The sequence below is a fragment of the Pezoporus wallicus genome, unplaced genomic scaffold (genome assembly GCF_028554395.1).
Source record: "Pezoporus wallicus isolate ANWC-B61680 ecotype Strahan unplaced genomic scaffold, APGP_CSIRO_Pwel_v1 contig_4788, whole genome shotgun sequence".
NCBI lineage: Eukaryota > Metazoa > Chordata > Aves > Psittaciformes > Psittacidae > Pezoporus > Pezoporus wallicus.
The window spans coordinates 1,793,124-1,818,367 of record NW_026638769.1 but is presented as its reverse complement, the minus strand read 5'-3'; the positions used below and the strand labels follow the sequence as shown (position 1 = coordinate 1,818,367).

Genomic DNA, 25,244 nt, shown 5'->3' with positions numbered 1-25,244 from the left:
TTTTCCCTAGCAGCACTCCATCCTAACAAGTCTTCAGTTCAGCTTTCTTATTCCTCACCTTTCTCTTCCCCTTTGAATCACAGCTTCGGGTACCAGAGTTAGTGGCTGCAGGGGTGCAGAGAGGGTTGCTGTCCCAGTTTTGTTTCCAGGATCTTTTTGTTCTCTCATTACAAATCAAGAAAGGCAAGACAGGAATCCCAGAGAGGAGCCAGGCTGTGATCCTACATCCTGGCATGCTGCAGGGATGGGGGGGCAGGTCCATGTGTAATGATCAAATGCGTTTATTCCACAGCATCTAAGTCAAAGGTCCTGATTGCCTACAGCCGTGAAGCTCTCTCTGTTTGGGAATTACCGGTATTCAGTGCATTCAAACCAACGTTGTTTTCCCCCTATTAAAACATACACTTGAATCATAACAAGCTATCCAGACATGGGCTGTTGATAGGCTTGCCTAAAACACTGGTGGTTGCTCTTTTGTCTCATCTTGCTTTGTAGCTGTTGTAGAAACCTGCTTCTTCAAAGCTTTTTCAGAGAAATGCTTAACGGTAGAGAAATTTCTTCCCTTGTCTTCTCTTGCTTTGCCTGTGAAAAAAAAACTTGTAAACAGGGACTTAGAAGACAAAAAAAAAAAAAAAAAAAAAGCCAAAGAAACTCCCAAAACAGCAGCATTTTTCTTTTTATTCTGGGGTGGTATTGAAAACACGTTTTATTGGGGAAAAAAAAAGTGAAAAATATCCAAGAGAATGAACATATTTCAGAGATATTTAGGCTATTAACTTCGGGGGGGGACACAAAATTTTTGTGAAAAGATTTTCAACCTCTTTTTAGGTATATAATATGTGGCAAAAGTCAAGAAGGAAACAGAAAAAGGCTGTTATGTGGAACCATAGAGACAGGCTTGCTATATTCCTAACGCAGATCCTTGACAGTGCTGCAAGAGAGTGAAAATCCTTGTAGGATTCTTTACATTCTTTCGTATAACATTTCTCAGCAGCACCTATTCTCTCTCTGTATTATCACAGTTCACAGCATGTTCAAACAACAAAGAAAGTTATTTTCATTGTTTAGTTTATAACTTAATTCCAAAAGCCACAGAAGAGCCCTGATTTGTGAGATGGTGAAAACAAATTAAAGGGGGAAGCAAAGGTGCTAACTATTCTCCTTTTGGATGTACTAAATATACTTCTCAAACATCCTTTCAGATGGAGACTACTGGAACTGCTGTATCTCTGCAGAGGAAGAAGAGGGAAAAAATTGCATGTTGACCTGAAAAAAGCAGATATGGAAGGTGATCCATGGGACTGAAGAGTGACACGGAATTCAGAAACTGCAAGATGCTAATGAAATGTATTGATTTAATTAGCCAGTGTAACATCATTTATCATACTAACCACAAGAGGCATGACCATAAAAGCTAGTATTCGAAGGTCATGTTCATATGTAACATACCTACTACACTACACAAATGTCCAGATGTAGAGATCTGGGGTTCAAAAGAAGTTATTGAAAGACAATTTCAAAAAGTTTCCATATGAATAACACAGTACTACATATTGTAATCAGGTCCACGACCCTCTCAATAATCTGGAGTTTCTGTATTCCCAATGTTTAGCCTATTGAGAGGTCAGAGGTAAGCAGCAGAGACTTAACTAGTGGTGTCTGTAACAAAGTCAAAATCCTCAAGTTTCAGGGCACTTTATTATTTTACAGCTGCAAGCTCATGCCTGCCAGACTTTTCACCCTACTGCCTCTGCCTGTTCATTATGCAGGAAAGAACTTAAATAATTATAAGGCTCTGAAAGAATTCACAGCAGCAAAAAAGCTTCTTAAGGGCTCATTTATGGTCTCAGCTACATAGGAGTAAGACTCAAGTACCCTGACAAAGTGAAAAGAGTTCCTGGGGATACATGCCAGCATAAATGAGAGCTTAATTTGGCCCTAAATTAGAAACTCTTTGTCAGCTAGGGGCTCAGATATCCTACAGCATTCAGTGCTGCCCCTCTGACACTGGCTATTTTTCTAATTGGAATTTCCTTACCTTTATGTGAAATTACTATTTTTTTTTAATTAGGTTTCTAGTGTAATTTCCTTTTTCATTTTTCTGACTTGGAAAGCTTGTGGAAAGTGTTTTGCAAGTGTTTATATTCATTTCTTGTTTTAAGCATTGCATAGAGCTGTTACACTTTCCTAACTTCATTTGAAACTCCCATTAAAAAAAAGACATAATAGGATCCATGTTTACTTATTTTCTCATCCATGTTCTCACTAGGAAAAATTAGAAAGGCACTCCAAGGAGCATACAACTTCCGTACCCTCTACAAGCTGGACCGGAACAACAGCTTCAACCCTGATCACCTGAACCCTCGACAAGGGCAATCTCAGATAGACTGCAACAGCACGAAACTGCAAAGCAAAAGCCTCCACTGCATTTCAGAGGTGGGAAAGTGTTCAGCACTAACACCTACACAAGCAACAATCAAAACGGCTTCAGACTCTCCTGCGGTGACTTCGGCTTGTGCAAATTCCGGATGCCTCAGTGTTGAACAAGGATGCTGGAAATTAGAGCCCACTCACAACCTTTTCATTGAGTCTGTGCTATATTTTAACTTCCTTTACAGTGACTGCAGAGGAGAACCATCCTGAAGGATGTTTTCTGCTATGGAGAAAAGGGGGTGTTATGTTGTTTTGGCTCTGTTAGGCACAGAACATGAAGAGATTAAGTCCTAATACAGTTCTTCTATTTCTCCTCTCTTAGTCCCCTTCACCCCTGCTCGTTACCTTTTAAGTTTTCTTTGGGGTAATTTAAAACTCTTTTTTTTTAAAAGTTAGGGCAGTACTGAAGGACCATTTCTAGCACAAAAGGGCCAAAGTAATTACCCAGGGAAGCTGGTCCTGCTTTCAATGTTTAGACGGCTACGTACCTACTGACATAAGAGATACAGGTTGCATAAACATAGAAGTATTTGCAAGAGCATTAATACCATGAAAGGAATCTACCTGCCTTGCAGGTTTCTAGCGAGAATGCAGGCAGTTATCAGGGCTCACTGGAAGAGTTCAGACTTTAGCTTTCTAGCCTGTTTAATGCAATATTTGCTTTAGAATCTCAGTCTTCGGGTGTTTCTCTTGTGGGGCACTCAAGTAGCAAGGGAACTTCAGCAAATAGGTGAAAATTTGTGTGATACTATCTGTACGAGGGACAGGGCATTTCTCTGCGTGCACCTTTGTTAAAGGCATGTATTACATACCCTTCTTGGTGACCTGTAGGATATTCAGCCCAGATAATACAGTGAAACTCAGATTACACAAAAATAGCACATACTTGAGAAGTCACCTTTTACCCTTCAGTCAAGGGTAACAAGGATAGATTGCATCTCTGCTGGGTCTTAGCAGCTGCTTGTAAAAAAGACACCCCTGACGATTTTTCTGACCATCTGGAGTACAGCTTTTCCACTTTGGAAAAGCATCTCCTAGAATCCCTTGTAAAGACAGGAATGTTCCTCCCTTTTAGGAGGCAGGCATTAGATCTGGACAGCAGAAGTGGAATTACATCTTTAAGGCTAATCCTTATTCCTTTATCCGAGGCAGGAAATTCCAAATCCGTAATCAAAGCAACACACATACTGTGTAACCCATTTAACTTTCTGGTATTCAAACAGATGAATTAGAACAAAACAAGCAGCACACATTTTAAGAAGACCGGAGAGTATATTAATGCCAACTCTGAGAGTATAAATAAGCTGCTGCAGTTTAATAGAAAGCAGAATTTCCCAGACTAGCATAAACTAATGGCTCATTGGCTAAAATGGATCTGCAGTCTGTGTTTGCTGTAGAAGCCCAGCTACTCTGCTGATTTCAACAAAAGAATGATTGCAACTACAGTAAACACTCTGGGACCTTGGAAAACATGGGAAGATATCAGCTGCTGTTAAACAATGTAGAAATAACACAGTAGTGAATCTAATAAATAAATACAAACAGGTTTAAGGCATCCTCTTTAGAAACACTGTTTTATGGGTTAAAGATCTCAAGATTTAGCTTTTCATAGTCCTGGCATACAAGGAACCCATCCTCTCCCCTGTGTAACTGCTTCAGTTCTTGTTCCTGGCTACATAAATCACAGGCAGGGTAAATGCATTATGAGGGAAGGGAAGGAAATAATATGATCTCCTAGCAGACACTGAGAGCAACAGCTTTTCACATATGTGCCAAAGTGCCACACAACTATTAATATGGAACGAGATACACCGTTTCTTACAAACAGTCTACAGCAAATTCATATTTTATCTATTAAAACTTTCACTGCTTATCCCAAAACTGATAGTCTTTAACACATTTCTTTCAAAACTAGACTATGCTTTTCTCCCGTTTTACAAGCACAGATGAGAAACAGCTAGAGACTGGTACAGATGCACTAAAAATAACTAGGTGCCTAAATCCTAGAGCCAGCCACAAACCCCCAGGATATCCAGTTACACTGGGCAAAAGCCACAGCACAGAGAGATGAAAAAAGTCTCCACTCTGATATGATTTGACAATGAAGAAGGGTTCACAGAGTCCATAGATGCTCCTGACATGTAAGAACTCCCTCAGGATAGTGGATACACCTGAAAGTTGGAGACAAACAGATAATAGAACATTGACCATTGTCCTCATTTTGTGATCACAAATCAGTTTTCTGTTGACAAGACTCATTTTTCATGGCAGCATCATTGTCTCCAAGCCTTTGCCAAACAGTTGTAACTTCATCAGTGCATTCAGGAATACATTTAACAAAATTGCCTTTTGCAGAAATTAGATAGTACCAGAGCAATACAATTCTGAAAAACAACACAGAGGGAAGGAGAAAATCTATCTGGAAAAACTAGTGAAGATGGCCCTCAATTTCCTAATAAAACACCCCAGTGCATTGTTGCTTGCCTATTATTCTCTTTATGAATTACAGTAAAATGAAATTACCAGAGTTTTGCAATGAGTGCAACACCATTTCATTAGGATAAGAAGTCAAAATTGTGCTTTATTATCAAGAAACTATGTCAGTATTAAGACTACTCATATGTGACATTTAATATTGAATTCTTCATGAAATTGGATGAGCAAGATATTATCATTTGAAGCGGCGAGCCCAGTACCTGAAGCTGTATATGAAGCTGTGTCTAAATACAAGGTAAGAATTCCTTAATGCTTTCTTCCACATAATCAAAAGCCTTTTCAAGACACATCATCGAAACTTAAAGCTGTGCTTAGATTATGTGACAAAAAATTTCAAGGCAGAAAATACCAAATGTAAATTTGCATGTGTCTTTTTGTGTATTACTCTATCACCTTTAAGAAGAGAATAATATTTTAAAATAATAAGTAATAATAGCCTGGATTATCTTCTGCAGCTGTACACATGGCCATGATATGTTTTAATATACAAAACACATCGCTAATCAGACAAAGATTCCTGCAGAAACTCTACTCATTCATCCAATCCTTCCCCTCATAAAGCCAGGCCACTAGCATTAGTAGTCTTATGTTTGAACGATGCTCGACATGGATTGTTACTTAAAATAGACTTAAGCAAGACAAAACACTTCTAATTAGTAGTGGTAGGCAGAGGAATGCAGAGCACCATAGTGAAGCACCAGCTTCTGGCTGATCAACGTAGCATGCATTTTAGAAACACTAGTAGCAATGGGATGAAAATCATGCAAGGTATTCTTAATGGATAAGATTTTTGAACATAGCTGGATGACAGAAAAGTTCCTTCCAACTGAGTTTTGATAAAATATGTCAATGACCCCGTAATTGTTGTCTGTGCTGCTGTCTCACAGAGTTTTGTATCAAGTTCATGATCCTAAAGTCCTCTCTTTAAGACACCTCAAAACCTGGGCTCAGGATAGCTATCATACTTTCCACAAGAGAGAAACTTTTCACAGTGGCCTCTCCAGTTAGAGGGATCTCACACAGAAACTCTGGACCCTGGCAAACCCAACAGCTCCCCTCCAAGGTACACTTCTGTCACTTGCATCTTCTAACAGATACATCAAGCAGGGCATACATTTAAAACAAGCAGGTGACTGTTCACCGCTCACCCAACAGGCACGTTACACCTCCCCTCTGCAGAGAGGAAGGGTAAATCACACTTGAGAGGTGCCACCTGTGTTGTGGAATGCACAAAGCTGCTCTGACACTACAGTGATGACAAGCTCACACCACACAGAATGCCAGTTCTGAGGAGCTCATAGTTTAAAAAAGCTTATACAGGGCACAGTGCATTATTATTAGCCTAGATTATAAATAACATTACATATGGAATACAACAGCATGGATCTGTCAGAGGTCTGTAAAGTGTCTCTTTAAAAGTTTATACACTCAGGAAAAGTTTGAATCTCCCAGGTCATGTCTATAGCCACAAAGCTATCAAGGCTAAAACATCCAGTGTCCAATCTCAGAGCAGCAATACATTCTATGAACAACTACTGGAATTTGACCAGTGTCTTAGTCCTACTACTATAGTTCGGTCTCAGTCTATCATCAGGCTGTGTTGGGTACAACATCATCATGCTGTGTAGCAGAAGGAATGGAAGATAACACCATGTTTTTACAGGAACATTTGGTCACTGGAATGACATTCTCTTTGTACAAAACATTAAAATTAATGAACTGCTCCAGAATTCAGTGGAGGGGGGGGGAGGGAATGAATTGCCCAGTTCTAAATAAGATAACCTGCAATTTTTACCAAATAGTTGAAACATACAATACACCAAACCCTGTTTCCTGCAGGTGCGGGACTCCATTCAGTAGAGCATTTGTCTTACATGTATGATCTATGAGGAACATGCCTGGTCCATTGCGTGTCAATGGCAGCTGACAGGCTGATTCTACTTGGTAGATCAGGACTGGCACAGGGCTTGGGATGATGACATTGAGAGCCTAATTCCTGCTGAGTTCTGAATTGAACCCCCACGGTTCAACCAGAAAGAGAAGTGACTGGCCAGAGGGAATAGTAGTTCTGCCTATGAGCCAATATTATTATTTTCAGTAGTGACCACAGCACAGTGACATGGGCCACTAGAAATGTTTCAAGAACATTTGTTGATGTGACAGTCAGAAGCATCATAAATAAAGATGAGGATCCAGGAAAACTAAGGAAAGGATCGAATGTGCAATGTACAAGGTCATGCCCTTATAAAATAATTGGATTTTTCTGTGAGAGAATAATGGCATTCTTTGAGTCTCCACAGGTGGAAATGAAAGGGAAGAAGAGCTGGGGTGTTTGCTATGAACCACCAGTGTGCTGCAGACTTGAAAAAAAGAGAAGCCCTTTCTAATGTATGAAGCAAGGTCTTCCCAGAAGAAACAAGGAAGCCTTAGTGTCACTTTGCTAAGATGCACACTTTGTGCACGATGTGCTCACATCTGCAGAAGAGAGATTAAGTCAAAATAAGACAGACACAGAATCTGTAGAATGCAAAGTCTATCTCTGGGAAAGAATTCACTAATAAAATTAACACTGAGGGGATAAGATTGTTCCCTAAACACAGAATGAGGTGTAGGAACCCAGGATGAAAACTAACTGCCTGCATTAGAGAATGCTGTTTGCACAACAACAAATGGGTGTAAATTAGCCAAGGATACATCCCAGAAATAAGAATATCTCTATCAGAAGAGTGAGGCTCTGTGTCATGTTTCCAGTAAGGACAGCAGGACAAAAAAAAACCCCAAGTGATTAAATTTAGGGTGGATCAAGGTATGAAAGGAGTCATATGAGACAGAACCATGTGGAAGAGTGCCAGCCATAACAGGAGATTGGGTTTAAGGGATGGAAAAAAATTTTACAGGCTCTGAATTCTGCTTCTTTTGAATATGCTTTAAAATTATGTTCTATGGCCAGAATAAAAATGAGTAATACTCATAAATACTCAGAATAAAAATGAGTAATATTAGGCAAATGTTCCATTTGCCTAGCAAAGTAAGACAGAAAAAATCCACTTTAAAATGTGAAACGGTACACAAGAGGTCAAATAGCCCATGTGAGGTCTTTTTTACCTACTAGTCTTCTGGTAACTATAACAACAAATTGCCACTATTTTCTACATTATACCACATTTTTCTAAAGATGGTGAAAGCTAATATGCTCTTGTGTAAGTGGTGACTCTTTCTGAGCAAGTGACAAAATATAGAAGACAAGGAAGGTACAGAATGTCACACATACCCTAGTAAATCCACAGGTAATTAGAAATATTTGTAAGACAAATCAGTATTGCGATACGACAAGATGTTCTTCTGAGTCCATGTGATCATCGAAAAACCACAACAAACTAGAAGATATGTTTTCATTTGCAAAGTATGACACCAATTTCAAAATCCCCAAACCACAAAGATGTTTCTTTACATGTCTGCAGCAATCTAAAAAAGCACTTTTAAGGACAGGAAAAAGTTTCCTTTGGGCATGTTGTTAATACACTTTTCCCTCTAAGCATCTTACAGAGCCCTCTGTCACACTATGCTCCCTATCTTCTGCTGGGCTCACTCATGTCTTGTTTACTTACCTACACAGAGAACCCCCAGAGCTGCGTTTGCTGGATCAGAACAGACACTGCTCTTTTTACTCTTGAGATAAGAGGCTGCAACAGGCAAACCATGTTTGTGCATCTCAGCCACAAAATATGATCTTAATAATTACAGTGAATGAACTAAAACAATAACTCTTACCTTTGTCTCAATAGCCATTAGTTTAAAAGGCACTCTTAATTTAGTGCATTTAATTTTGCTTCATGTGTTTGAGGATATTTATAACATCAAATTTACAAAACCCCTTTCCAGCAACAAAGGACAAGCTGTAAATTGTCCCTTACCTCTGTTTTCTCTCAAAGCTCTATCAAAAGACTGTTCTTGCCCTTCTCTTATCGAGTCCACATAAATCAAAGCCTGGTAAAGGGCATGACTAGTAATCTGAGAAAACAGCCTACACTAACTATATGAATGGATTGTTATATGTCATGCTTCCCATTAGTCACAGAGAAACTTTTGACAAAGTTTATAAAGAAGTTGAGTCAGAACCATCACATCATGGATATACTCCATAAACCAGTTAATCTGGACTTCATCATGCAGGGCTGATAGAGCACTGACTGAATCTCTTTCTCCCCTCTTCTTGTTTTACAGCCAGTGTCCTACTGCTGCATTTCCACTTGTGATCTCTGTTATGCTGGCTTAATGAAAACAAAGGACTCCATGCCTATCCAGACATGATCTTGGGCCTTTCTCAGACACAGCCAGCCCCATTTCTACATGTGTGCCAACTCAACTCTGTATTCTGAAGTGGGACTGACAGGGGAAGATGAAAGACTTCATCTCCCTCCTGTTCACACTGCACATTGTTGGCTGATGCAAACTGGCAATGGCTCCATTAAAGTCAGAACAACTACAGCAGCTTTATCATAGTTAATGCTCTGCCCCTCAACTGTATAACTCAGTTTATGCCGACAGAGGACCTTTATCCTAGTTGCACTGCTGAGCAAACAACCTTCTCACTGATAGGGGAGCCGTGACCCCTTATGATACCATCATAGTTTTAAATGTGAGGAAACACATATAGGCCAAAGACAAGATGGCCAGCCAAGGGGGGTTGTAATTAACTGGTGTTAAAATGAAGGTGTAAAGTCTGTTTCACGAGCCCCTAGCTGGTGGAGCTGCCAGTGACACACATACCTGGCAGAGCCCATCTGCAGCTCTGCCTTCCTGCCTGCACCAGAGAAACCCCAGTTATTGCAAAAAAAAAAAAAAAAGGAAAAAAGGATAAATAATAAAATAAAATGCTTTATATCACCAAAGGAGAAGCAGATAGAAGAAGAGAAGTATCTATCACTAAGGACTCAGTACACAGACCTGCAAGATCCATGTCTAAGATGATTGGATGGGAATGAAATACGTGCCACTGGACACAATACTTCAGTGAGACAGTAACATTATTGCCATGTTTAAGAGTTCACCATCCCAACATGCTGAACCACAGAACCACGGGATCTGAATACAGCAATTGTTTTCCTCAATTAAGTTAGTTAATTAATTTCCTCAAGTAAGAAAACTTCATGCTTTAATGTCACAGTCAGATATTGCAAAACATGTGTTGCTACTGAGCCGTTAGCATGTGGAACTGCAAAATTCCAGATATCCTGTGAACAGTGCCTAACGCTCCATGACCTCTGCTATGAGACTGTTCAGATTACTCTGAAAGAAGAAACTGAAGATACCCAGTAAAGACAGAGTTGCTCAGTATTTCTACAATTAATCCATCTGCAGATTTTGCAGTGCTTCTAGAATGGTGATACAAGGGTAGCAAGAAAACCTGTGGAGGAAAACCAAAAGGAATGAGGCTGATGAGTAAACACAGTACCTCAAACAAGCAACTTGTCATTTATACTGGAGCACAGTTGGCTAGGTGAGAAAGGAAGGGATGTAAAGCCTAAAATTGAAACCACAAAGCGATGTTCTGGAGGAACAAAAATGAAGGCAGTAAAATAGAAATAAAATTACTGTCAAGTAATTTCATTTAAACCCACAATGTCTGAGTGCTCTTTATATATGAGTTTCTCTACACAGAAAATGGGGGAAAGCTAGAACTTGTCCTTCAACTTGTAGAGTTATTACTTAGTTTACCTACTCTAGTGAGGATTTCAACTAAACCAGAAAGCCACCCTCATTTTGGAATTAAAATAACACAATTTAGACTCAATTTAGTATGCCAATTTAACTATCCCAGATAAAAGCTTAAAAGAAGTTTAGAAGTAACAAGCCCTACACTAATATAATCACCCTGTGACCAGCTAATGATAGAAACAATATTGTTACCTGTTGTTGCTAATGAAGAGAACAGTAGTGGTCTGACAGCTAGGCATGCTTTCTGCTCCACATCATATAGCCATCTTTGTAACCCAATAGCATATTAGAACTAAAGCTGACATTTTCTTGTTGCCATACACTATTCGGAAACCACACATTAGGAAAGGATGCACATCTATCTCAGTTAATGTGAGTTGGGGACTCCTTAATGTCTTTGTTGATTTATTATTATTATTTTAATACTAACACTGTGTTTGGCACTACAGAAAGCAAAAATTAAGACACTTTCTGCAGTGAAAAAAGCAGATTAAAAGTACTGAGGAGAGAAGGCAAGCGATAAGAAAGACCAAACATTTTCTAGCAACTCAGCTTCTAGGCCAACTCCTGTCTTGGTGTCTGCTCTTCCACCTACATGAAGACACAGTCTGCACACTTCAAACCAAACAAGCTTGCTGTTATGGATGTATCCAAACATGGTATTTAAACTAGACTAAAATGTGCCACTAACTCTGGATGCTAAGAAAATAATACAGTAACTAATTACACTTTGTCCGTGCACTTTTGAAACTGCTCAATGTGATTGAACAGACATAGAAACGGAGGCGAGAGCAGTGATAGGCAAAGGTCAAGGAAGGAGCCTTGAGGGGATCTCAGCAGGTTTTCTGCACCCAAGTCCATTGCTTATGAGAGGCCATGGTTCATTGCTGAGATAATCTTGAAAAACAGGCCAAGTTTTGCTTTGCTAAAGCAAAGCAAGCAGATGTGTGAGCAAGCAGATGTGACACTTCAAATCCATTTCTGGCTCAGTCATAAAGATCATGTCAGAAATGGGGGGGGGGGGAGGGGGAACAACAAGGAAGTTGTCTTCTGAACAAGGAGTTCTGAATAATGTTTTGCTTGGTACCTGGAGAAGTACCAAAAACTTTTTTTTTTTTTCTGAACACAGCCAAAGAAATCTATTTTCAAATAGAAACCATCCATGGCATTTATATATTATTATGTATATATATGCCCTGATATTTTCAGTTATTTTCTGATATTTTCCAGATAATGTCAATGGTTAAAAGTCAATGGAAGTCTCAGAGCTAGAACCAAGGAAAGGCAAACATGAAACTAAGCATGTCAAATTGTCCTGCTCCTTGTATGGGCACAGCGAGGCAACTGTGGCCATTGGGAACCTGAGAAAGAAAAATGTCCATAAATAGGAGGGCATTTGGAACAGAAAGATTTATTCTTTTTCTTTTGGTGACTTCACAACTTCTGTTTCCAGTTGTGGTGGGTATACCCTAGCAAGGAGGGAAGCACCAACTCCACTGCCCACTCATCCCTCACCCACCCCCATTACTCCACCAGCATGATGACAGAGAGAACAGGAATAGCAAAAGCAAGAAAACTTGTGGGTCAAGAGAAAGACAGTTTAATAAGTGAAGGAAAGTAAAAAAAAGGAACAAACAACACCCTCCCCTCTCCCCCAAAACCAAACAAGAAACAAAAGACAAAAGAAAACAACAACCAACCAATCAAAATTAAAAAAAAACCACACCAAAACCCCCATGAAAACCGAAACAAAACTAGGTGATGCAAGGGCAGTTACTTGTCATCTCCCACAAACAGTTTTACACCCAGCTATTCCCAAGCAACCACCACCTTGGAAGACACCCCTCTTCCCCTTTCTTCCTCTACCTCCAGTTTTCACTGCTGTGCATAATGGTGTATTATACAGAATATCCCTTTGGCCCATTCAAGTCAGCTGTCCCCATTGTGTCTGGCCCTCTTAACTTCTGCAGTCAGCCTATTCACTGCGGGGAAGTAGGGGCAAAGTGAGAAATAAAAAATAAGAGTCATTTGTAGTCAAAACATCGGTGTGCCACCAGCACTGTTGGAGCCACAAATCCAAACCACAGTACCATACAGGATGCTACAAAGAATGTGAACCCCACCCCAGCCAAACCAAGTTCACCAATGTATAGAGTAAAAAAGAACAAGGAAAAGCTTTAAGCATGTGTAGGCAGAGGGAAAGCTCCTAAAATGTTAATGTTTTAAGTGTACACACTAGTCATAGCACTCTCAGGATTTGTTTCCCGAGCCAGCTGCAGCACTGACATCGTAGCAGAATGACTGGACCTTTTAGCTCCTACAGGTGAGTGACAGACCAAGCAGGACAGGGTCAATTTGTCTTTCATCTCTGGAAGGGTTTTTCCCCACACAAAATACTCCCAGTGAAATGTCTGCACTCATTACTCTGGAATCATGTATATTACCAGAGGCAGATTAACTTTTTATGGCCACAGTACCAAATGAGGCAGGACATGACAGAGAAGCATAAGTACTCCCAGACCTAAGATTTCTCCATACATGCAAAACCGTAACAGGGCTCATTTAAATAGATTGGAAAAGATTTTAAAGTTGGAGTATTTCTGTGTGATACAAATGTCTTTCATCTGCAAATTGCTCAGTCGTATTCTGGGAAGCTGAAACAGCCATAGAAATCAAGCAGAACAAACAGTAAACTGGTTTAGAAAATATATTTTATTCATAAAATGGCTAAACATTGATGCCTATACAAAATATCTTGAAGATAGATAATTTAGTCCATGAATAGAAAACTCAGAATATTTTTGTTCTTCCTTCAATATTGACAACTAAAATAACAACAGAAAGTAAGAAGATACCCACACTGCACGCTGGGAAGCCTTGGCTACTTGTCTTTAGATGTGTAAAACCCAAAGAAGGTCTCCAACACTTTGCAGGGTCACTTCCTACACTGTGATCATTTAATGAGTGAACAGCATGTTAACTTCCCTTGAAATTCAGGAATTTTCAAAGATTCCTGAATATTCCGTCCAGAATCCGCTCTCCCAAAATACAGCTGCTTTTCCAACAAGGTAGCATCTTTTTATCTTAAGAGTTTAACAATGGACTTTGAAAACGTCAGCCTACATAAACAGGCTCTTTCCTTCTTTTTTTTTTTCTTCTTTAATCTGCTTGGATACCTTTCTGTACTCATTTTGAGAACATGAGAATTGTCACACTAGGTCAGATGAGCCATTCCAGTATCTTACTGATTTGCCAAGAGCAGTTGTTTAAGGAAAACTACAGATAAGCAAGGCAGATATGCAATGAGACCCTGGAGGGATGAGGGCTCCAATAGGGATGGTTGATATTAAAGGATCACCACCTTGTAGATCCAGAGCAGTACATCCCAATAAGAAGGAACTGAGACAAAAATGCCAGGAGGCATCTTTTCTGCTCCTTAGACTATGCACTTACACAATCCTGTTCCTCTGGACAAAGGAGGGCAAAAATTGCTGCCAACTAAGTGAGCAATCAACTCTGAAACCAAAAATGGTAACACAGAAATGCACTGCTGCTCCCATGGAAGGCAACTGAGCATCCACAAGAGAGAACGTCAATTTCGAGTAGCTGTATTGACTTGCTACAAGTAGTTTTCACCTCCAGCAGTTTCTGCAAGGCCAGCCTTTACACACATGCACTTTTTTTCTTTTTTTTTAAGTTCAAGGAATTATTCCAAGTAACCATAAAACTTTGATTCTCCAAAATAGGACTGATTTAAGAGAATTTTGCAGGAGGTGTAGGAATACAGAAACTCTCTTCATTCACACTCAAGTAGGAAGGTAAACCTTAATTTGGAAACAATATATATGATAAACATAAGTGTGACGAAAAACAGATTTCATGTTTTAACACTGAACCTCTAACTTCACTAGAGCAAAGAAAGTAATAAACTTACATTAGTTAATATATTTAACATCATTTAACTATGACGTTAAATATAGTTAAACCTCTCTTTGCTATCAGCTGTAAATTTTCCTAAGGACATATAGGTCACATCAAGTACTGTCTGACAAAGGTAGTACTAAGATAATTCCTTTTTGGCATTGAAGAAACCATTACAGTCTGGATGCGACAGGATTGAAAGGTAAGTCTCTCTTAGAACGGCATATAAGAATGCACTGGATGCATAAGTTAAGACTGTCTTTGGTTTTGAAACACATCCAGATATGAAGAATAATATACCACACCCCCATTTTGTTTTTTATCACCAGTGGATTTGTTTCTAGAAGTCACACCATTCAAAGTTATCTGCTGAAAATGAATTTCAGAATAGTTTTCCACACAGGTATCTGTGTTCTTCACATCTTCAAAAAGGCAACCTGTAAAAGGAAGAAAACCCAACAATGTGAATAGTTGCAAAACTGCAGGCAAAACAAATATATTTCATTGCAGTAACTGATATAACATATTATAATCATCTCACTTTAAAATAAAAACACACTCTAACATAATGAGAGAGCGGAGGCTATATTTGAGAGCAGTGTTACTTTCCCACCACTTTTCTACCTAATTTGTCTCCTAAAAGTCCCAAGATCACTCTTTTTGCTCAAGCACTGCACAGGTTTCTGAACTACATATCAAAACCTTATTTTTTTTCCAGAATACCAAAGCACAAGTTGTTCATCTTGTCTAACTTAAAATGTTATTTGATACTATTTTGAAACTAGCTTATATTAAATTTTGGTACATTTCCCCGTTTTGCTGAATATTAGCTTGTTTGAACAATGCTATCACTATAAGTGAAATACTTATTCCAAAGTCAGGACGAAAAGTCCTGATGAAAAGTCCAAAATCATCAAGAAAAAATACCTTATACTTTAAAAAGAATAGGAACCAAAACACCTACTCTAGGAGAGAAGAAAATACTTATATATGATCAGAAGACAACAAATGATGTACCTCTTCTTTTTCGTGCGCTGTCATGTCTAACAGCTATTTAGAGTGAAGGTGATCTATTGAATACAAGAGACCTATAGGATATCTGGTGTCCCAGCTAATTTGTTCTTGGTCAGATGCATGTATCAGTTTCTCCTGTATGGTTTTATTTGTGTTTAGCTTTCTTTAGAACCTGCAGGATAGTAACGCAGCAAGTTAAGTAAGCTGACTAGAAACACTATCACATGTCCAGATTCTCATTTGCCAAAGAGATTACTTCTGATATTCAATTGAGAACTTTGCTGATCACAAGGACAGAAAAAAAAGATGAACAGAAGGGCAATTAAAAAAAAAAAATAGGGGAAAACAAAAAGGGAAAAAAAAAAGCACCAGTCTTCTGAAAATATAACCTGCTTCTCCTACCCCATAAAAAGCACACAAGAAAAACCATACACTTCCTCTGTTTTCTCTCCGAGACCTTTCAACAGTCACTTCAGTGAAGACTCAAATCACCATTAGTTACCACTTTGGATTTTCAGAGCTGACCCTCAATCACCACTCTGCTTGAGGCTGTGACTAAAGAATGCATGAAGCATGATCAACCAGAAGGAATTGAATTAACGCATAAAATATCAAGGAGTGTTCAGAACAGAGGGCAAAACAGAGTGAAAACATTTATTTTGGATCCTATGCCCAAAGAATGTTTAAGAGAGAGTTATGTGTTTGCTATGGAGGATGTGAAAAATTAACCAAGTTTTAACATATCTAAGAGGCTTCTCAGAAAAATATTCATTCAAAGGATTCAGGTGTAAAATAGTAGGACTATGAGGCAATGAATGGGACATGACAATAGCAGTTCTTGGTTAAGAACAGAAAAAAATCAAGTGATCTTATTTCCTGAACATCTCTTTTGCTACTCCAAAGACTAACAGCAGGAACCTACTAGGAAGCTGCAACATTACTACATGGAAGAGTTTGTAACAGCTAAGACAACTGAGATCCCCAAAAGCTTCCATGTTTCTGAACCATTCTTTTCTTCTTCCAAATGGAACTAAAATTCAGAAAGAATTTTCATGTAGGACATAAATTTTTAGAAATTTCTATAGGCAAAGCTGGCCAGCAAACAGCTGGCTGGCCAGGGTAGAAGTCTGCCTGCTTTCCCATGAATGTCACACTGACATATTCCCACTGTTTTTATTCAGCTCAACTTGCGTTTTCCAAAACTAAGTTGCTACATGAAAAACATTTCTGTCAGCTCAACCAAGGGGTGTTGCAAAAGCTAGAGACTACTCATCGTGTAGGGAAATATACCCCCTAGGCCAAAGATTCCTACCCTCAAAGATATAAAATGGAAAGGAAAATCAATATGCCTGTCACCCCTCTCACGATTTAGTCACTCAGATGAATAGAGACAGATGCATAATTAATAGCAAATGTAAAGTCTTACAGATGCAGAAGAAGTCATAAGTAACAGAGGCTAGGGATGAAATCCTGGCACCAATTAAATCAAAGACAAAACCCACACTGACTGTAACAAGGTCAGAAATTTGTCCTTGTATTGCAAAGAAGAAAAAACAAGATCAAGAAGAGCAATAACCATCTCAATACACAAGAGCCAAAATTTCAAGCAGATTTTCCTACCTGAGATTGCAGGCTCCTTTGATACACAGTTTTGAGGGCTCACTGGAGTGGATATACTTGTTTAATTTGACTACTTGCTATATTTTATAATGCATGAAATATACTTCGTCACTCCTTTGAGAGGATTATTTGTAACACAATATTTTCCTAGACTGCTAGGCTCTCCTACTGCCCAATAAATTAAAAAACATCAAAAGGAATAATTTATCAGTGTCTGTATTTATATTTACTAACAATGTGAATGAAAAGAATACATTAGATCATCTCTACAACTGACATACCCAACAAAAAAAGGACAACACATGTAAACCATAAGCTGTTTATGTTCTACATAATAGATGAAATACTATAGGTTGGGAAAGTGGGACTAAGTAGTTCTCCCCCTTAAACAGGAGAGATATAGGTTAGACATGAAGAAGAAATTCTTCCCTGTGAGGGTGGTGAGGCACTGGCACAGGCTGCTCAGAGAAGTTGCAGCTGCCCCATCCCTGGCAGTGTTCAAGGCCAGGCTGAATGGGGCTTTGAACAACCTGGTCTAGTGGAAAGTGTCCCTGTCCGTGACAGGGCGTTGGAACTAGATGATCTTTAAGGTCCCTTCCAACCCAAACCATTCTGTGGGTTCATCAAGCTCTGCTTCAAAGCATTTTTCCTGGCTTCATACAAAAAAAAAATCTTGCAGAAAACAGCAGGGTAAGGACATTTTCTACTGAATTAAGCATTCAGTCACAAAGTCAAACACAGAAGAGGAACAGGTGAAAGAAAAAAGTTGCAATTTCAGAAAATATTTTAAAAGCTATGGAAACCTAAATGTACTAGGAAAACAAAAGAAGGTGGTTCCAGATGGCAGAAGCTACTGGAAAGAAATCTTTTCTGCCCAAGCAGTAGCACTGGGTGAGCGCGCAGAGTGGATGACTGCTGTAAGAGCAGCAGAAGCGTGACTAGAGGCAGCTAAACAATACATTTTAAAGAAATGCAATCTGCAAATCCAGTGCATACAATCTGTCTTGTGGAGCTGACAACACACGCAGGAAACAGAGCACTAAGAGAAAATTCTTTTCTCAGCTAAGGGAAAGAAAAGCAGTTCAACCTTTCAATCAGCTGCAAGAACTAAAATGAAGCCAGATCCTTATTTCTACAAAACAGGAAAACAACCCGCATGCCAGAAGATGCATTCCCATGCTCTATCACAAATTTTTAAACTGTCCTTATGCTTGCATTCTCTTTAAAGGAGAACAAGTGAATCATGCATAAACAAAGATCTCTATGTACGTCTCAAAGCTGAGGACATAGACTTTCTAATACCTACATCTCTTCAAAGAGTTAAACAAACGTAGGTAGAAGATGTACTACAGATTTTTTCTTCAGTATTAGAGAGGGAATTGTACTTCTGTTTACTTGTGTGTAATTATAGAGGAAAATAGTGGATTGAAAGTAGTTACATATGCTTCAGTTTCAGCAGAAGAAAACGAACCTGTTAAACCTATGAACGCTTCCTGAAATATGACTGCCCTGGGTTTGCTTTTCCATTCCACAACAAAGAACTAAACTCCACCACCAGGATCTGAACTGAAACTTAAATACATAAAAGACATTTTACTGTTGCCTTCTTTGAAGAGTTTGAAACACTACCACAAACACTTCTTAAGAGTACATTGTGTTTTAGAAGAACAAAACCTACTATCTTAAATCGTATGTACTGCAAGGAGACATTCTGTACATAAAGAAATACCCATGCTTTAAACCTGTACATGTGCTAGGGTGAAATCTGGCATGACTGAACGACTGCAGATCAACCATTGATTATATGCCAGTAAGGCTGCAGCCTACAATCAACATCAAATGTTGTATTCATTTCCACCCAAGGCTAACAGGTAACCAAGCAATGCTATGCCATCCATGTGCACACAAAAAGAGTAACCTCCACCAAAAGACATGGACAGCTGTGAGGAGACCTCTGCTTCTAGATCCAGCTGTGCTGGTGAAAGACATTACCTTCACAGGCTCAACAGTATCCCTCTGTGCAAGTTACTGTTCCTCTCTCCCCACAAAACAGCATTTCAAGCATTCTACCAACTGCGTGGTGAAATCAGACCAACATGCTGCACTAACTGGACTGATTTATCCTAGAAACGAGAAAGGGAGGGCTCACACAAACAAGGGAAGAGATGAAACTCTGGTGGAAAAAGGAATGAAAAGCTGAGAATAGTGGTTTTTTTTCCATACGTACAGCTGGATTTGGAAGATAATGTTTACTCATAGCCTCATACCAAAGTCAAATTCACATAGAGATTTGTGCTGCCACAAAAGCTATGGCTAGTGCTAAGTCTTATGCTTTCAGCCTTAATAATTACAGCTAGTACAACTGTTAGGTGGTTGGAATTACAGTGCAATCAAGATGCCCTGTACATAGTATACACCTCTACCTTGAAAAAAAATCAGAGAAAGTGAGCAACCTGATCCAGTTGAACATATCCCTGATCATTTCAGTGGGGGGTGGATTAGATGATCGTTAAAAGTCCCTTCCAACCCAAACCATTCTATAATTCTGTGATACTATATGAACACGTTCCTGTGACTATAACTAGGCCAACACCTCCACCACCGCTTCACACCTCCACCGCATCCTGTATTTAACAATGCACTGGTACAACTACAGCAACAATGTGCAATAACATCCAGAGAAAAGGCCACAGTCCCGCCTGATACACTTCTCACCCCTGTAAAACAAAGATAGATCCTGAAGTCAGAGGATTAAAGCATCTGCAGCATATCAAGGTCCCAGCCCCATAAATATCTAATTTCTGATGAACTCCACTCAAAGTCTGGTGCTCCCACAGCTGCTGATTGAGGGATGGGAGACCCAAAGGAAAACTGCCTTTTCTGAGGTGCAGCAGTGCTCTCCCCATTGCTGCACCACCACCAGAAGCAGCAATGTCTCACAGCTGTTACCATTACGGTGTGGATTAGTAACTATTGGCACACATTACAGCTCAAGAGTTTGCCTGCCTACCCATACTGCACAGTTTACATACTTGCTCTCACCTAACAATCTGGGACCAAGTCCACTGATGCACAAATAACCTGTTCCAGAAATACGTTTTGGCACCAGTGTGAATGAACGGACACAAAGCAGATGGCATGAGATGAGCAGAGACGTGAGAGAACATTAACTGCTATATTTACACTTGCTCCCACTGAATCCACAGACCCATAAAAAAGCAGCTGTCTTTTCCAGACTGAATGTTACCAAGCTGTTGCATATTACCCCTACACCTCTGAGGCTCCTTCTGGGAAGTGCAAAGGCATTTTTAGAGGAAACTGGAGAGTAAGGCAGCATATTCACTACTTGGAAGAATGAGAGGAGCCAGAAACAAACCTACCTTGAAGGCGTATGATTTACTTGCCCTAAGATGGACTCGTGGTAGCCTGCAAGCTCCCTGGCTGGAGGAACCACCAGCCTGGGCTCATAGCAGCAGAACTTCACACCACTAGGTTGGCAAGTCTTAAATTCTTTACTATGGAAACCAATTTCAAACAAAAATGTGATTAGAGGAATATGAGCCACTTGAAAAGATCACTAAAAAATTCTACAATACTACATGTTACTGAATGCCTTCTTTGTCTCTGTCTACTCTGCTGCGGGCAGTCCTGAAGAGCCCTGTACCCCTGAGACCTCAGATGAAGTCAGGTCGACGGAGCGGTTTGCCTTAGTCGATGAGGAATGGGTTAGAGATCAGTTGAGCAATCTGGACATCCATAAATCCATGGGTCCAGATGGGATGCACCCATGGGGTGCTGAGGGAACTGGCGGAAGTCATTGCTAGACCGTTCTCCATCATCTTTACCAAGTCTTGGGAAACGGGAGAGATGCCTGAGGACTGGAGGAAAGCAAATGTCACTCTGGTCTTCAAAAAGGGCAAGAAGGAGGACCCGGTCAGCCTCACCTCCATCCCTGGGAAAGTGATGGAACACCTTATCCTTGGTGCCATCTTAAGGCATATCAAGGACAAGAGGGTTATGAGGGGCAGTCAACATGGCTTCGCCAAGGGGAAGTCATGCTTGACCAGTCTCTTAGCCCTTTATGAGGAAATAACACGGTGGATGGATGATGGCAGAGCGGTGGATGTGGTCTACCTTGACTTCAGCAAAGCATTTGACACAGTCTCCCACAGCATCCTCACAGCTAAATTGAGGAAGTGTGGTCTGGATGATCAGGTAGTGAGGTGGACTGCGAACTGGCTGAAGGGGAGAAGCCAGAGAGTTGTAGTCTATTGGGCTGAGTCTAGTTGGAGGCCTGTATCTAGTGGAGTGCCTCAAGGGTCAGTACTGGGACCGGTATTATTTAATATATTCATCAACAATTTAGATGAGGGAATTGAGTGTACTATCAGCAAGTTTGCTGATGACACTAAGCTGGGAGGAGTGGCTGACACGCCAGAAGGCTGTGCTGCCATCCAGCGAGACCTGGACAGGCTGGAGAGTTGGGCAGGGAGTAACTTGATGAAATATAACAAGGGAAAGTGTAGAGTCCTGCATCTGGGCAGGAACAACCCCAGGTTCCAGTATAGGTTGGGAAACGACCTGTTAGAGAGCAGTGTAGGAGAGAGGGACCTGGGGGTCCTAGTGGACGACAGGATGACCATGAGCCAACACTGTGCCCTTGTGGCTAAGAAGGCCAATGGCATCCTGGGGTGTATTAGAAGGGGGTGGTTAGTAGGTCGAGAGAGGTCCTCCTTCCCCTCTACTCTGCCCTGGTGAGACCCCATCTGGAATATTGTGTCCAGTTCTGGGCCCCTCAGTTCAAGAAGGACAGGGAGCTGTGGAGAGAGTCCAGCGCAGGGCAACAAAGATGATTAAGGGAGTGGAGCATCTCCCTTATGAGGAAAGACTGAGGGAGCTGGGTCTCTATAGTTTGGAGAAGAGGAGACTGAGGGGTGACCTTATTAGTGTATATAAATATATAAAGGGGGAGTGTCACGAGGATGGAGCCAGGCTCTACTCAGTGGCAAACAATGATAGGACAAGGGGCAATGGGTACAAACTGGAACACAAGAGGTTCCACTTAAACTTGAGAAGAAACTTCTTCTCGGTGAGGGTGACAGAACACTGGAACAGGTTGCCCAGGGAGGTTGTGGAGTCTCCTTCCCTGGAGACATTCAAAACCCGCCTGGACACATTCCTGTGTAACATTATCTAGGTGTTCCTGCTCCGGCAGGGGGATTGGACTAGATGATCTTTCGAGGTCCCTTCCAATCTCTAGCATACTGTGATACTGTGATACTGTGATACATGTTGACTGAACAGACACAGTCAGACAAGCCAACTTTCAAATATTTAATTAAGTAAGAAGCTATAATCTAGGGTCAGTATAAAAGTCTTCTTGACCATCACTATCATGCTTGAATCCCAATGGAGACTAAAACATATCCAGAATACTCTCACAGCCAAACATGGCAGCACTGTGCTGGACAGGCCGATGTGGTGATGGCAATAATGAAATCAACAGAAGCACAAATGGTGGAACTATATTATCCTGACAAGCTAAACCCTTGCAAATTGGGTTATTATCCATATTGGGAATATTATCCAAATTGGGAATAAAGATATGTGGAATGGCAACTTGACCCACTAACCCCTAAGGGGCTGGGTGTGGAGGAAAGGACATTTTGTGAAGGAAGGACTCTTACCTTGCTCACTCCACAGAAGAACAAAGTAATTTTTTAGCATATGTAACTGCAAGGAATTTCCACCTCAAAGAGAAGCGGTTTCAAGCAGCAATAACTCTTAACAGGAAACAGTTTTTGGTTAGTGCTGTAATACCACGGCAGCAGAGAAACACAGGTGCCAATGAAAGCTGGGGAGAATTAGTGTTTAGTAGACCTATCATCTAACCAGCCAAATTCCTCAGGACTTCTAGGAGAAGGCCAGGGAAAGGCAACCCCTCTCCTGTACAACGTGAAAGGCGCTGTACATCTGTGGGCTTTTCATTCTCCATTGCAGGAAGAAACTAATCAGGAGAACATTACTCTGATAAATCACTTTAGTCTTCTGCTCAAGCTGGGGAAGATATAAAATATAACCAAAACAACAAAGCAGAAGAAGAATTAGATTCCTTTCATTCAATTGCTAGTGGAATTAATTCTAAGCAAAGCAAGGACTTATTTTTTAACTATGATTTCTCAATCTGGTAATATCCCATCAGGATTAACAAAATCATAGAATCATAGAATAGTTAGGGTTGGAAAGGACCTTAAGATCATCTAGTTCCAGACCCCTGCCTATAAATCTATACGAAATGAATCTACAAATCAGCATGCACTCTTTCAACTGATCTTTCCTAAAAATATTAATTTCCTATAACAATGAAGCAGGATTTAAAATGTGATGGAGATAAATGAGAAAAAAGCTAGAGATTCCTCTGCAGTCCCAGGCTGTGCACATGCACAGCAAGCTATCTCTTTGCTTATGTAACAGTTGCATGCTGAAGCTTGCAAAAGCTTTAAGGGGAAAACTACAAGCAGCTGAAAAAAGGTAGGAAATATATCTCTCTGTGCTTTTATTTATTATGAGGGCAAACATTTTTTTTTGGATTTTTTTTTTTTTTTTTAAATTTTAGATCAAGCAGTTCTTTGTGAAAAAAATGAATGTTTTTTTTTAAGTTAGTTTTTCTGGGAGTTTTTGGGTGTGTTTTTTTTTTTTTCCGCAGGTTAATTTGAGAATGCTATTAATCTTTTGTTTCCCTACATTTAGATACTAGAAGCTCCAAAACTTCATGTCTTTACTTTGTCTTTTTGCCAAGCCTTTCTCGTTAGCCTGTACTACTTCTCTTTCTACTGCATAAGTTACTTCTTGTGGTACCCATCATGGAGACAGGCACAGAAACAGCAGCATTATTTACCTTTGGTAGTCTTAAATACAGTTTCTCTCTTGAATGCAAACCACAGTGAGGAATGGAACTTACTGATAATGTTGCATTGCAATTACTGATCCAAAGCAAACCAGGCTACAAAACCCACAGAATTTAGGGATTTCTTAGTCAACATGAGATGATGTTTGGTTTTTACTGTAGTAATTACCGTGCCAAACATCATACTAATCAAGCAATCCAAGCAGCTGTGTCAATTTACGGCAAGCTAGCTGCATCCTAAACCTAGAGACACATGAAGAAATTAATCATCGGCACACCAAACTGGAATATACGATGCAGCTCCTATAAACTTTTTAGCCTTGCTGAAAGGTGTTACACAAGGCTGAATTAGAGAAGGTTGCGTTTGCCACCCTTCCAAAGACCTGCATTCCAATGCACAGATCACCGCTTCACACTTTCACACACACAGCCTGCTGTCACAGGAGGATTTGCTCCCGGCCAATTTCCTCAAAGTCATGTCAGTCTAAGGCTCTGTTCTGTTTCTGCAGTTCTTGTATCACTCAATTTCTTTGCCCTTTTGGCAATCTGTTTTAACTCACCAGTATCAACAATACCCAAGCATGGCTGTGTCTTCCCCAGAAAGGGAAAGGAGTGACACACTGCTTCTGCTGTAGTATGCAGCAATAGCACCTCTTCAGTATTTCAGCAATGTATTTCAATGTCTCAGTGTCAAGGTATCTCATCAATGAAGAAAAGAATAAAAAAAAAACACCCAACAAGACACTATGAATAGTTTGAGGTCTTTTAAAAGAAAGGTCTAAATAGAAAGATAAATGGATTTATTTCGTTGATCATGAAGTAAGTAAATTGCCCCTAATTCGGGAGGGAATAAATAGGGCCAACTAAGCAGCAACATAATTTCTCTAACAGTATCATCAAATCACCTCTCTCAAAAGTAAGCTGATAAAATATTGTGTATGTCAGGTGTAAGAATGGGAATAGTCAGCATACTATGCATTTATTTCTTTGGTAAGATGCTGGCTTAAACAGATGTTTAAGATGTTCTGGCCATTTGCATGGCTGTTGCTCTCAACCAGATGCTCTTCGGTGGTATTCTCTTCAATGTGATTTAGGACGTATTCTATTTCAGTAAAATACCCCCTTACTGTATTCC

At 40.0% G+C, this 25,244-nt stretch overlaps 1 protein-coding gene across 2 annotated transcripts in view; it reads right to left on the bottom strand.

The window, feature by feature from the left end:
• Positions 1-13,341: 13,341 nt before the first annotated feature.
• The window catches only part of UBE3D (ubiquitin protein ligase E3D), an 89,486-nt gene continuing 77,583 nt past the window's right edge, over positions 13,342-25,244 (bottom strand). For both annotated transcript variants that reach the window (XM_057412471.1, XM_057412476.1), the window contains one exon: positions 13,342-15,005. In XM_057412471.1, coding sequence (XP_057268454.1) covers positions 14,985-15,005 — 21 coding nt within the window. In that variant the 3' untranslated portion in view covers positions 13,342-14,984. The remainder of the gene's footprint in view (positions 15,006-25,244) is intronic.